The sequence below is a fragment of the Pollicipes pollicipes genome, unplaced genomic scaffold, assembly GCF_011947565.3.
Source record: "Pollicipes pollicipes isolate AB1234 unplaced genomic scaffold, Ppol_2.1 Scaffold_6138;HRSCAF=7277_pilon_pilon_pilon, whole genome shotgun sequence".
Lineage (NCBI taxonomy): Eukaryota > Metazoa > Arthropoda > Thecostraca > Pollicipedomorpha > Pollicipedidae > Pollicipes > Pollicipes pollicipes.
Window position 1 is genome coordinate 24,945,515 of NW_023596818.1, and position 12,724 is coordinate 24,958,238.

The window sequence follows — 12,724 nt, forward strand, 5'->3', positions numbered from 1 at the left end:
AGGAGTCCATCTTTTTTATTGGGATTTTTCATCTTGGTCTATCTCCGGTAATAGGGCGTACCGGTCAAAGATTTTATGCTCATTATGCTTAGAAAAATACGTTTCGTGTATTTGGAAAGTTTCAGTCCAATCTACAGAGTCCGGTGAATATGGAATATGAAAATGAGTCAAGGATGAAGAAAATGTGATCCATGCCTCATATACGCCGTACCTAAGCAGCTCCGGCATTTGAAAAGCTATAACTTTTTTGATACAGCGTACCAATCCAAAATTTTGTGTTTGTCGTAATCAGAGGGCTTATATGTACCAACACACGGATTTCGGAAAGGATTGAAGGAGTCCGCATTTTTTATTGTGATCTTTCATATTGTGATATCTCCGGTAATAGGGCGTACCGGTCCGACATTTTGTGCTCACTGTGCTCAGGAGATCCAACTACATCTGCGTGCAAAGTTTCAGGCCAATTTGAGGAGTCCGCTGAATTTCGAATATGAAACTGAGTTAAACATGATAAAATGCAATACGTCCTGCATTCGCGATCCTGACATTATGACAGCTATAACTTTTTTGATACAGCGTACCGGCCCAAGATTTTGTATTTATCGTAATCAGAAGGTCAATATCTACTAGCACGCGGAGTTTAGAACGAATTGATGGAGTCCGCCTTTTTATTGTAATCTTTGATATCGATACATCTCCGGCAATAGGGCGTACCGGTCCGAGATTTTGTGCTCATCGTGTTCAGGTTAAACTGCACCTGTGTGTAAAGTTTCAGGGCAATTTGAGGAGTCCGCTGAATCCCGCATATGGACCTGAATCTGAATGTGAACGGGGTGCCAACTTGACGGACGTAAAAAAACGGGCATCCTCATCAGCCGGCGCATGATGTCACAGGCCACGTGACTTTGGAGTCACGTGACATGACGTAGGGCAGATAATGGGCCGTGATTGGTGCCGATGCACGTGCTGACGACATGTCGAACCCAGACTCCGTCAGCACGCATGCTGTCAGGCAATCCAGCTGACAATCGTGCTGACGCCGGATCGAGCAGGGCATTAGCCTACTGTGGAATTTTCACACGTGCCGAAATAAATACGCGTTCATAGACGCCGCTGAGTGAATCGTGCCTCCAACTCGGAAGCGTGTTTCTGATTTCTCTTTGATGGTGGCATCCACGATTTAATGCACGTGTTTAACTAGCTAAATAACTAAGTCACGCTTCGTGTGGCGTAGCGAGCTCTGCTGTAGAGTGTTATTTATTTGCCGAGTTTACTGTTTGGTCTATTGTGGTGAGTTCATCATGCATAGTGTAGATAAATTTTCTTTGACCAAATTCTGTCCCAAATGGAGGTTCGTTTTGTGATATACTGAGCTTTGATACGGCTAATTCATGACACCCCAGCACGCGGCTGGTGTATCCCTTTTTCTTGGTGCATCCTTTCTTGCCTGGAGCGCGTACACGTCGAAAAAGCAATACGAAAAGCAAAGAGCTCTGTCTGCTCAAATCGCCGAAGTGAGGGAAAGAGAAGAGGTAAATGTGAAAGCTCGTTCCTTCAGAAGCCCAAAGTCCAGCCCTAAAACCGCCACCTTTCTTCGCCTGCGCCCATGATATCCCACCCCCATATTGTTTTGGCTCTTCCGGACCAAAGAGAGAACACGAGACGATGACTGAGCGCGCCCACCGTCACTTTCAGCGATCCCGTCCGCGGGTGCGGTTCGCGCAGTCGGACACCGTGCTGAACCTGCGACGGCGCTCCGTGTCGGCGGAGATCGAGTACCGACAGCGGCTGAGCGTCGTCAGCCCGTCGCTGGTGACGCTACCGGACCGGCACGCCTCGCCGCCGCGGACGGCCGCCGAGATGCCGCTGTCGACCGTCAGCGTGACGTCCGAGTCGTCCAAGGAGCAGGCCGGCCAGGCGACGCCGGCGCGCTGCCTGTCGGCGCCCACGCGGCGTCCGCTCTCGCCCAAGCCGGGCGAGCTCATCGACCACGACCCGTCCGCCATCGTGCACCCCGTCCTGGACCACTCCAAGGTGAAGACCAAGCGGCACCGCCGCTGGCCTGGGCCGCAGACTGGGCCGAGTTTTGTTACGGTTATGGTCGGTTGTGCCGGCTGCTCCTAAACCGTTGCAGACTTGGACAGACGGCAGTAAGGCTAACCCAGTCAGCATCTAGTGCCGTGCCACCGCACTGTGAATCATTAGTCATGAGCAGTTTGCCGTGGTGTCCTTAGCAACCAGTCGTGGGCATGCCCCTCCAAGTCAGTTTTGTTTGTTCGGGTACCCGCTACACGATCGGCAGGTCGTCCCACGCCGTGCTATTGCTGTCGACCGACGGCTAGCACTGTGCGTCAATGACCTGAGACTGACGGCCGGTGCAGGGCGTGGATGAATCGGACGAGACACAGTTCTTCGCCTACACACTGGGCCAAGGCCTGTTCAGAAATGGCCCGAGGGATCCGGACGACGACCCCGACTTGTGCGTATACCGCGCATTCGCGCGTGCCAGTGCTGTCTGCCAGTGCTGTCTGGCTTTGTATACAGTTCATCTGAACTGTGGCTATGTCACGAATGTCGCCATCTCACAGTTGTTGGTACTGTACAGCTCGTGATCACAGGTTGCTGCCATGTATTGCAGCGCATCGTAACGAATAAAGGAACACATAGATTGATGACTGGCGCAAATCGTGAGGGACTCTCATCACGGGGGGGGGGGGGGAATGAACGTGCCGCCGCGCGGCCGCGATGGCGCCTCCGGCCAAGACCAGGGTCGCGTGGCCACCGGGCGTCGGTTGCCGGGCGCTGGCGGGCACGGCGGGGGGCGCAGTCGAGATGGAAGCGCCAGACGGTAGGGGCGTGGACGTGGTCGGAGCTGAAGCGTTTCCCACAGAAAGGAATCTGAAAACAGGTGTCGATATGTTGCTGAGGGTATTTAAGACGTTTTTAGATGGAGATACGCCCTTGGCCCGCGTGCGCTTCGCGGAGCGTGAATGTGGTTCACTGCACGTAGTCTGACCCGAGGAAGGCAGCCAGTGGTCATTAAGTTGAACAAGTAATACGAGTGACGAGTCTGTCGTTTTGAGCCAGCGGGAACTGCCAGTGGCGATGACCGCTGGGTTACGGTCTCGTTGGTGACCGAGGTCTGTGGCCACCCAGAGGATCGTTGGCTGCCGTGACGTGTGACCCAGAGATGCACTGATGACTGTGGTCTGTGGCACAGGGCTCGCTTGTGACCGCGGCCTTTGACCAGAGGCTCGCCGATGATACTGCCCCGTCACGGGTCCGCCAGTGACCGTGACCCGTGACAGTGTCTAGAAGCCTTGATGTCTACCATGACCTATGACCCAGTGTCTCGAGGGGTCTCTCTGGTGATCGAGACCTTTGACCCAGTCTAGAGGTCCCGCTGATGAACGTGAATTGTGGCCCAGTGTCTCAAGGGGTCTCGCTGGTCACCGCGATCCTTTCCACAGCCTCTAGGTATCCTGTTGGTGACCGTGACTTGTAATCCACTGTCTAGGGGTCGCGGTGTTGGTCGTGACCCAGTGTCTCTACGGTTTCCATTGGGAGTGTGACATTGAACCCAATTTCTAGGTTGTGACAGGAACATGCAACCCACTGCCGAGGGGTTCTGCTGGTGACCGCCCCCTGTGCTTCAGGGGCTCGCTGGTGACCTCGCCCTCGATGAGCACTACCACCCAGGGCGTGGGCAGGGGCTTGACCTCCCGCTGGCGCCCGCCGCAGAGGCGCAAAGCCATCACCTTCAAGCGGCAGCAGAAGTTCGGCGTCGACGTGCGACCCATCGACACTTGCAAGTCCGGTAAGAAACTTTTGGTGCGGATCTCTCGCGACCATTAAATGCAGAATGATGGCTTACGAACGTACACACAAATTTTGATACGGCAAATAGCTGAGGCCGGTGCTTATTTTGGGGGAGAGGAGGGTCAAAATTACGAAAACAATGTGTTTTTACGAGCTCTTCTCGAAGAACATCCCCCGCGCAGTCTGATCCGATTCTCGTTAACGTGCTGCGCCTACCTGACCTGACTCGGTTGAACTCGTACCGGGTCCGATATGTTCCGGGAAAAAGTCGCCTCATAACCTCTTCTAGCTTGAAATGACCTGACCTGATCGCACCTGACTTGATCTGACTCGACCGAGCTCGCACGTGGTCCGATGTGTCCCAGCAGATCGTCGCCTATAACCTCTCCTAACCCGATCTGAATCCGCCTGACCTGACCTGACCTGATCTCTCCGACGTGACCTGCCCCGGCAGACTTCTCGTTCGTGCTGCTGTGCACGGATGACGCCCAGATCCCGCTAGCGTGCACGACCGCGCTTAGTCTGAGGAAGGAGGGCACCAGCGCTTCGATCGTCTGCCTGTTGGCCATCCAGGGCGACCTCCCACCACAGCGCAGGTCGAGTTTCAGCCCTCAACACACGTCGCGTTCAGATTTCCCTACCAGAGCTCTCAGACGCTTTTCTTTTTTTTGGGCCAATTCGATGTCTACCGTCGAGTATGTCGATGAACGGCACGGCAGTGTAATCACTTGTCTGCTTTATTTGAAACGTTCTCAGTTCTGTGACGTTGACCACGACGACCGACTCCCCATTTGACGAGCACATATACTCCATTATCGTCGTTCTTGTCGTTGCTAAGGTGAGTCTCTGTGACGCTCTTAACCACACGAAGTGCACCCTCCGGCACTGTTGAAAGTTGCGGAGGGTCGGCGTGCACGTGTGTACCGGCCGCGTGCGGCCACCTGCCGCGCCGCTCACCACGGCCGGCCGGCGCAGGCTGCTGCTGCAGCTGCACATGGACGAGATCATCCAGAGTCGAACGCTGGCGGAGCAGACGCCTCTCCACCAGCTGCTGTCCAGCCGGCCCCAGCTGGCGTTGTTGCTGCTCTGGAAGCTGCCGCGTTGGCGCTGCGTCTACGTCAACAACCACTGTTTGGTGCGTCGCCGGCCGAGGTCTGGCTGCCCACGCGGAGGGAGGGAGGGGGGGGGGGGGGGCGTGCGGAGTGACCGGCTTCAGAACCGGCCGTTGTTTTAACCAGACCGGCGAGGTTGAGGTGGTAGTGAGCATCGTTCCTCTGTGAAAAAACTTCTGCAGACCACGAGATGCGTGTTGGCCTGTGTAATTACTCAAGATAGAAGTGTAGACGCGGCCTCCAACGCCTGACGAGGGGAAGGGGGTGATATCCTTACCTTTGGCTACGGTTTTGTCCCTGATCGCTCCAGAGGGAAAAAGACCGACTGAATTTGGTTGAGTTTGTCCTGTGCCGCGCCCTCCGGTCCCCGTCTTCATGGCTCGATGACAACCAGCGACACGGCCGGCCGCTATCCCAGGCTATCCGCTGCGCCGACACGCTATTCCACACGGGCACCGAGTTCGCCGCCGTGCAGGCGCTGGGCGAGCCGGCGCTCGACGTCTCCGTGTTCAGCGCCAAGCCCTCCAGCCAGACCTTTCTCCGACTGGTGAACATGGCGGTCGCATCCCCCGACGGTCAGTTTGAGGCCTTCACCATCATTGATCTCTGTAGCTTTTACACCAGGCAACGACAAACTGCGGTGCTTTGCTCAAGGCGTCTCTCGCCGGTCATTGAACCCGTGTTCCCTGCCTGCGGTGTCAGCTATACCGGGTAGTCGCGTCTGGAATCGCTTTCTCTGCGGCTTCGCCCGCCGATCAGCGACCCAAGAAGCCTGTGCTCCTCACCAGGGCTCGTCACGCAGCGTGTTTGCCGGCTCAGTCCCAGGGACATGCATTCGCCCCATCTTGAGACGCTGCCGTCGTCGCGCTCCGTGAAAGCCGTCTGCCATCTGGCGTTGCCGGGTCGTTGCAGCGGATGTGGCGACCCTCCTCAACACGTACCTGAGCAGCGCTAGCCACCTGAGCCGCGCTGTGGTGGAGGGCGACGTGCCGGAGCGCTTCTGTCGGCTCTCCGTGCTCTATAACTTTACCCGGCAGCGGCTGGCCCGCGACAGCATACTGCCCAGGTGAGCCGGCAACTGGGGCTGTCGCTTGTCAGGCCCGCGACAGCATACTGCCCAGGTGAGCCGGTAACTGGGACTGTCGCTTGTCAGGCCGCACGGGGTGCCTCAAGAAGAGGAGCGGACGGGTAGAATGGTCCCGGCCGCCGTCTGGCAGCCACACCGCGTAATGCCCACTAGCGTACTTTTAGTCATACACGCAACAAATCTGTCAGGTGCGCACCGATGCCGTCATGCCGTCATGCTGCTCTGACGTCAGCCGTTTCAGCATGCCGCGTTTCCAGGCTGTTTCCGTACTTCCTGTGCCTCGTCATGTCCTCTAACGTCCATACGTCCCAAGAGTCCTGCTGTATACTTCAGCCTGCCGTCTCTCCCAGCTTTGTTCCCCTTTTCCGCCTTTTGGCCCCGCATCTTGCCGTCCCGTTATGTGTTGCATTCATCATTCCCTTCAGTGTTCAACATCCATGCCTCGCATTGACATATCTGCCCTTGCCCCGCCCCACCGCCGCTCCCGTTGCGCCCCATCCTTCCGAACCTGCCATTCGCCTCAGCGTCAAGATCTTCAACTTCTCCTCGTCGCTGCTGGCCTGGCTGGAGTCGGGCGCGCCGGAGGACCTGCCGCCGGTCGTGGCCAAGCTGTTCGCCAAGTGGTCGGTGTTGCACGCTATCATCGACCCGGAGCTGCCCCCAGGCGCCGGTGACGTCACGCGCTCGGCTGGCGCGCACGGAGACGTGACGCGACCTTACGAGAGCGCGCCGTGGGCGCCGACACCGCGCGCCGTCGAGGAGGTCGTGTCGGCCGACCACCGCGCGGAGAAGATCAAGCCCACCACCGAGACGTACGGCTGCTAGCCGGTCTGCCGGACGGTGGGCTGCGGCCGGTACGGGTGGGGGAGTCGAGAGGTGACGATCGCCGGGAGCGAGGGGAGGGTAGCGCGGAGTGGGGAGTGTGGAGTGAGGGTGGAGAGGTCACGTTGTCGACAGTCACGTGAAGAGAGGGAGGGCTGTGCGATTGTCCAGTTTGGCACCGTTATGTCTGTATCCTTGTCGAGTTCATTGGACGGTGGACGTTCCTTTTACTAGAGGGCCCACCGGCAGCTTATAACGTGTGCGGTTGGTGCCGAGCTGCGGACATTCGTAGAACGCATGCGTGGAATGCCTTCGTCTTCGCAAGCTTTCAAAATAAGTGTCGTACTCGCGAGAATGGCAGCTCCTCATCACCGCAAATAATGCAAAGATCAATGAACTGACGCGATTGTAGTTTGGGGGCGATGAGCGCCCTCTGACCGAGGCGGCGGGCAGCCAGTCGCCCCCGGGCTTTTCGTGGAGCGCGCTGTTGGCTGGCGGTGGTGCGGTCCGGTGACGAACGGCCAGCGTTGCCGCGGCAGCTTGGCGGAGCGTGGCGTGCTGCTAGACGGCGGGTGGGGCCGGCTTACCATCGTCACACGGACTGACAGCTGACGAGCTGTAGCCTGCACTGCACCAACGAGGAGTGCTGACGGTACCCGGGGCTTTACACTGCTGTGATGGGGTAGTGCCCATCGTGAACGCCTCCGCATGTGGGTGAGAAATATTTCCTGGTCCCTACTCCAAACACGCTGTGACAAGCACGCTATGGCTGTATGAGATTGCCACACGTCGAGCTTATACAGCCATAGCAGTCTGCTGTTCGGCTTTAGCTTGATAACCGCAGGTGTCGCGTTACGCTCCAGCCCACAACAGTGAGATTACGCAAACATCAGGGGCTATCGCTCACACTACACAGCAGTCTTTCGAATATTGGCGTGCCTTATTGGTGGATGTTTAGCCCACCACAGTGAGATTGCGCAAACATCAGGGGCTATCGCTCACACTACACAGCAGTCTTCAGAATATTGGCGTGCCTTATTGGTGGATGATTTTCTTCTCATTTCTGGCCCGCGACTCTGAATCTGCGTGCTCACAGATATGCCGTGCATCGGCTCAAGGCTATGGGAAGGTCAAAGTAAGGGAGACGTATATCCCGTTTGAGGTGTTATCTCTACGGTTGCAGTTAGCACCACTACTGTGGGTAACCAATAACCACATCGCAGTGCAAAGATGACACGAGGAAGATGTCGCTGGAGCTGGTGCTGCAGCATGCGCGTGGCTGCGGGCAGGCTTCGTCTATAGCTGTCTCTCCGTGCAATGTGTGCCCACTTCAGCTGGGGTTCACGGACGCCAGATAGCGTCCTGGGCAGATCATGTCACAGACCTGCCCCGCTGTGGTGTCGTCCCGCCGTTAACCGCCGTGTGCGAACCCCGGCCGACACGGTGACGGCCTGTGGGTTCGGATGGCGCGGGACTTCATCGCATCCGGAAGTGGACGGGTGAGTCAAAACATGACTCGATTAATGGGAAAGAGAGCGGATCCAACTGGGAAGGAGGTGCCCTAGACTGAAGGGAGCAGGGTCGCTCGACGTTATGTGTACCTTCAGAAAATGGAGCACCTGATGTGTGCGTCATTTTGACTTTTGAATAAGTCCAACCTTCGCCGGCCTCGCCCCCCCCCCCCCTATTCCATTAACATGGAAAGGAAAACATCCCCCGAGTCGCAACAATGCGAGGCTAGCCATAATAATAATAGATATAGACGTGAAACCAATGTACCGCGTAGCGGATGTACCCGACACAGCTCACAAATACACAAAACTGTTCTACCTAAAGGCGTGCTATGTAGCCGAAAAGAAAGCGGTCAGTGTCACGTTCGAAAACCATATCAAATGCAATGTATGTCGTTTGTACGTACTTCCAACTCATTGATGGAACCCGTCATTGTCGGTTGCCAAAGGCGACTGGTTCCATGAGCGGTGACACCCCATGCATGGGTGTAACTACTGACAGTTGTCGCATCAGTTATCCCGCTCGCCCCGCACCGCACGAAGGGCCTTCATGGTCATCAGAGTTAACCATGTGTGCCACTGCATTATGCATTTTACATTTCTGTCATGCTCTGGGAACGAACGTCTGGGCCCTGAGCATTTATGGAGCATATACTGCATTAAAGGAAATGTCCAACATCCAAAGATATTGAGGCAAGCATTGAGGCAGATATGATGAAAAAGCTCACTTATAATCATTGCCATATTTCTAAGTAGAACAGACTACTCTAGACAACCAGGCTTCTCTGTTTCGTGATCATACTTCCAAATACGCCATTATTTGATTACACCATCATACATTACACAACATTGATGGGAAACGAATCGACGGCCGTCATGTTCGTAAATCGTGCTTACGAACGCCAGACATGCACGACTCGAAAATTACATTTGCCTTAGACTTGAACGCTGCATGGGTAATGGAATGGCAGGACTGGAATGACGTTATTATAACGCCATGGATACCTGAGTGGCCTTCAGATAGTCTCCCCGAAATAGACTGCACACCTGCGCGGGCGTGTAGCGCAGAAACTGGAGGGGTTTAGTTAGGTCTTGAGGAGGGCAAGATCGTAAACTGCACCGAATGACCTTCAAGATGACTGTTTCAGTTCAAAATCCTATTCAAGTGTGGAACACTCCCTGTCTTTACACTAACGTCTTCTTTTCTGATTTATTCCTGCGAAGTGCACGTGTGACGTCATCTGCAAACTTTTTGCGGGTATGACTGTGGGTGGCTGGGAGTCACTAATGCCCGGTAAGGCACGGCAGGTCCTACCATGCTACTTACCACGATTTCCACACGCACAAACCTTAAAGTCACTGGCAGCAACTGGAGGGCTTCATAACAGCACACGGCCCGGCACACGGCACTCGTCAGGCATCGAGTCACGACGTCGACGCCTCGGACTGAGCAGAGGGCCAGGCATGAATCGCAGTCTCTTCGATATCCACACGAACATCGTAATGTAGTTTGTAACGTGTGACGTCCGCTTGTTTAGCAGGGGCTCCTGATTCATAGATGTTCAATCGACGGAACTTTCAGTCGTCGCTCCTCAGGGTTATTGGAGGCGCTCAGTCAATCGTGCAGTCGATCTTTATTCCTCTCTGCACCGCACTCTCGCTATTTTTCATTCGCTTTACATGCTGGACTGTGTCTGTCACCGGACCCATCCTTTATAATCACCGGCTCTACGTTCCATTCGCTCCATGAAGCCCACATTTACTCTTTCGCCACTGACCTACCCACTAACGACAATTAACTGACCTACTGCACTGACTTTTCACCACCATCCAGCCCCTCACATGGACACGGGATCCCCCCACCCCCACCCCCACACTCATCAGCGAGATCGACTCATATCGTACGCCAATGATGGCACAGAACTTGAGACGCCTCCTCGTCCCCGGCGGATGACGCCTGAGGAGGACGCCCCCCCCCCCCCCTCTCCCGTCGCGTCACCACTCAATAGGGGCGTCGCTACTCTTGAGCACCACATACGAGGTGAAGCGCTGAAGGAAGCGAGGGTACTCCCGCTTGTAGACGAGCCGGAGCGCGACTGTCGGCGCCCAGCCGCCCGGGTTCACCATCGAGCTGTAGGCCACGTGCGTGCGCAGCTGGGCGCGGCTGTCGGCCGCCGCCGCCTCGTCCTGGCCGGCCAGGCACGCCGTCATCGTGGCGCGCACGCAGCCGGCGGCGGCGCGTGGCGCGCCCGGCAACGCCTCTGCCGAGTGGTTAACCACCACAGACCAGGGCCGGCCGGCCACCGAGCGGCGGCACAGGTGCGACCAGAAGACGGTGTCGCGCTGCTGCGCCGGCCACACGCGGCAGTGCACCTGGTGGCAGAGAACGGTGCTGGGGTCGGGCCGCGCCAGCACCTGGATGCGGTCCACAGTCGTCTCCCAGTCGAGCCGCGTCTCGGGCCGCCAGTACTCGCGGCACAACTCGCGCGCAGTGACGCCACGCACCTCGTGTACTGCCTTCAACGGGTCCACTGACCGGTTGTCGGCGGCCACCTCTAGCCGGTACATGCGCATCTCGCCCTGCTCCGCGAACAGCGACCAGCCGTCGGCAACGTCGGCGCTGGCCAGCGCCAGCTGCTCGCTCACGACGCGGTCGATCTCGGCGGCCAGTGGGTGGCCGAGCGCGCGACACTGGCCGAGGCACTGGCCCGCCGCCGGACCAGGCGCGCGACACAGAGGCGCGGCGGAGTCGTCGGCCTGGGCGGCGGCCGGCGGCGCGGCGCTGGGGTCGCCGGTCGCTGCCGGCGTCGGCTGGCACACCGGGCCCGTCGCGTCGGCGGTGGTGGAAGTAGCCGCCGCCGCCGTGGCGGCGTTTGTCTCAGCCGTTTGCGGTTGTTCGTCAGTTTCCTCTGTTTGGGCACGGCCTGACAGATTCTTGTTCTCGTGCTCCTGGACACCGTGCGACGTGTCGCCGCTTGTCTGCTCTCGAATGGTTCTTCCCTGGTCTGCATTCTCCTGCTCCTCTTCACCGCGGGGCTGAGTGACTACCTCCTGTCTCTCATCACTCGGTGACCAGCTGCCTGTCTCCTCCTCAGTGCTCTGACGCCGTTCGCCTTTCTCCTGTTCCCGCCGCTCCCTCTCGCAGCGCTCCACTCTCTTAAGATCCTCGGTCTCCAGGTGTAGCAGGCTGGCGGCTAGCGCGTCGCAGAACTCGTCGTCACTGAGCGCGCAGCCCGGACCCTCCTCCAGTGACACCGTGCTCAGCCGCGCCGAGCGCGCCTGAAGCGAAAGTAGTCGCTGCGGCCGCGGAGGACCGGCCGACAGCACGGACGCCACCCGCGCCTCCAGCGCCTCCACGACCGCGCGCACGGCGGCCAGCTCGGACCGCATCGCCGTCACCACGGCGACCAGCTCCCGCAGATCAGCGCCCTCGGCCGACGCGCAGTCCCCTGTGGAGTCCTGCTTCGACGGAGCAGGCGCCAGCGCACTCGTGCCTCTCACCTCCCTCTGGACGTGACCGTTGACGGCGTCGGCGCGGGGCGCTGGCGTTGGAGGCGCCCCGGCGGCGGTGGCGGGCGGCGCGCCACCGCCGGCGCGGCGACCTTTACCGCGCAGCGAGCGACGCAGCCGACGCATGAGACCCATGGCGCGGCTCTGCGGCCGCCGGCGGAGCGTGGCCGGGACGCCGGAGCACCTGATAGCTTATCGGCCGGCCAGCGGCTCGGCGGTCGGTCACGGGGCGTCCGGCGCGAGTATGGCACGGCCCGCCGTTGGCACGGGAAGAGGTGGTGCTTATCGGGCCTGGCCCGCGCGGGCTGAGCTGTCGAGAGATTGCAGACGGTATCGTGCTGCTGGTCTATGATAAGTTGCGACAGGTCGTCGACGGTTTTTTTTAATCTTTGCACTCTAAATGAAAGCTCAAAGCTCGTGCACCGTGGTGCCAGGAATCTTGAGACGTACATATTGAGCGTACACTCGTGGACCGCTTGTGTGAAATTATAAAAACTAGGCAAGCCACGATGGAGAGGGATACAAGCGAGTAACCACACGGCATAAAAACGTCGATACGCCAAGATGGTGGCTAGTCAAACGTCAACGCAAAAGCAGATTCCATTTTGATGAGATGTCAACGGCTGAATGGATATTTATTTTTTTCGGTACGCCGAGCACCCATGGCTCGTGAGTGCGGGACATAGCGTTAGGATGGCCCAACACGACGTGTGCAGGTTCACGGGCAGGTTCTCTGAGTCCAGCACACGTGTGGCATCCCAGATATCCTCCCTTGACAGCGACTTTACTGAAAAAATACCTCATACGGCACTTTTCAACTTTCAACTTTTCCTTGTCATTCTACCGATGCTAAATAAACATCA

General features: G+C 57.7%; 2 protein-coding genes across 2 annotated transcripts; one reads left to right on the forward strand and one right to left on the reverse strand.

Moving 5' to 3' along the window:
- The first annotated feature begins 1,259 nt into the window (after positions 1–1,259).
- Positions 1,260–7,241, forward strand: LOC119106253 (uncharacterized). Its single transcript, XM_037229860.1, has 9 exons — positions 1,260–1,532; positions 1,696–2,034; positions 2,382–2,479; positions 3,657–3,817; positions 4,274–4,415; positions 4,795–4,954; positions 5,350–5,506; positions 5,844–5,997; positions 6,543–7,241. Exons 1-9 carry the CDS (start codon positions 1,392–1,394, stop codon positions 6,841–6,843), a joined length of 1,653 nt encoding a protein of 550 aa, XP_037085755.1. The 5' UTR covers positions 1,260–1,391; the 3' UTR covers positions 6,844–7,241.
- A 3,102-nt stretch (positions 7,242–10,343) lies between these two features.
- Positions 10,344–11,996, reverse strand: LOC119105499 (ceramide transfer protein). Its single transcript, XM_037228965.1, has 4 exons — positions 11,960–11,996; positions 11,721–11,893; positions 11,400–11,630; positions 10,344–11,108 (listed from the first exon to the last, which is right to left on the reverse strand). Exons 1-4 carry the CDS (start codon positions 11,994–11,996, stop codon positions 10,347–10,349), a joined length of 1,203 nt encoding a protein of 400 aa, XP_037084860.1. The 3' UTR covers positions 10,344–10,346.
- Between the last annotated feature and the right edge of the window lie 728 nt (positions 11,997–12,724).

Excerpts from the sequence above, each read along its gene's own strand:
- LOC119106253 (XM_037229860.1), top strand. The coding sequence starts at position 1,392 with ATGACACCCCAGCACGCGGCTGGTGTATCCCTTTTTCTTGGTGCATCC. Across the intron at positions 2,480-3,656 it reads CCGGACGACGACCCCGACTT|GGGCTCGCTGGTGACCTCGC; the intron begins GTGCGTATACCG and ends CCTGTGCTTCAG. Across the intron at positions 5,507-5,843 it reads GGCGGTCGCATCCCCCGACG|CGGATGTGGCGACCCTCCTC; the intron begins GTCAGTTTGAGG and ends GGGTCGTTGCAG.
- LOC119105499 (XM_037228965.1), bottom strand. The coding sequence starts at position 11,996 with ATGGGTCTCATGCGTCGGCTGCGTCGCTCGCTGCGCG. Across the intron at positions 11,894-11,959 it reads GCTGCGTCGCTCGCTGCGCG|CGCCCCGCGCCGACGCCGTC; the intron begins GTAAAGGTCGCC and ends CTCCAACGCCAG. Across the intron at positions 11,109-11,399 it reads CGAGTGATGAGAGACAGGAG|GCCGACGACTCCGCCGCGCC; the intron begins GTAGTCACTCAG and ends GCCGCCGCCCAG.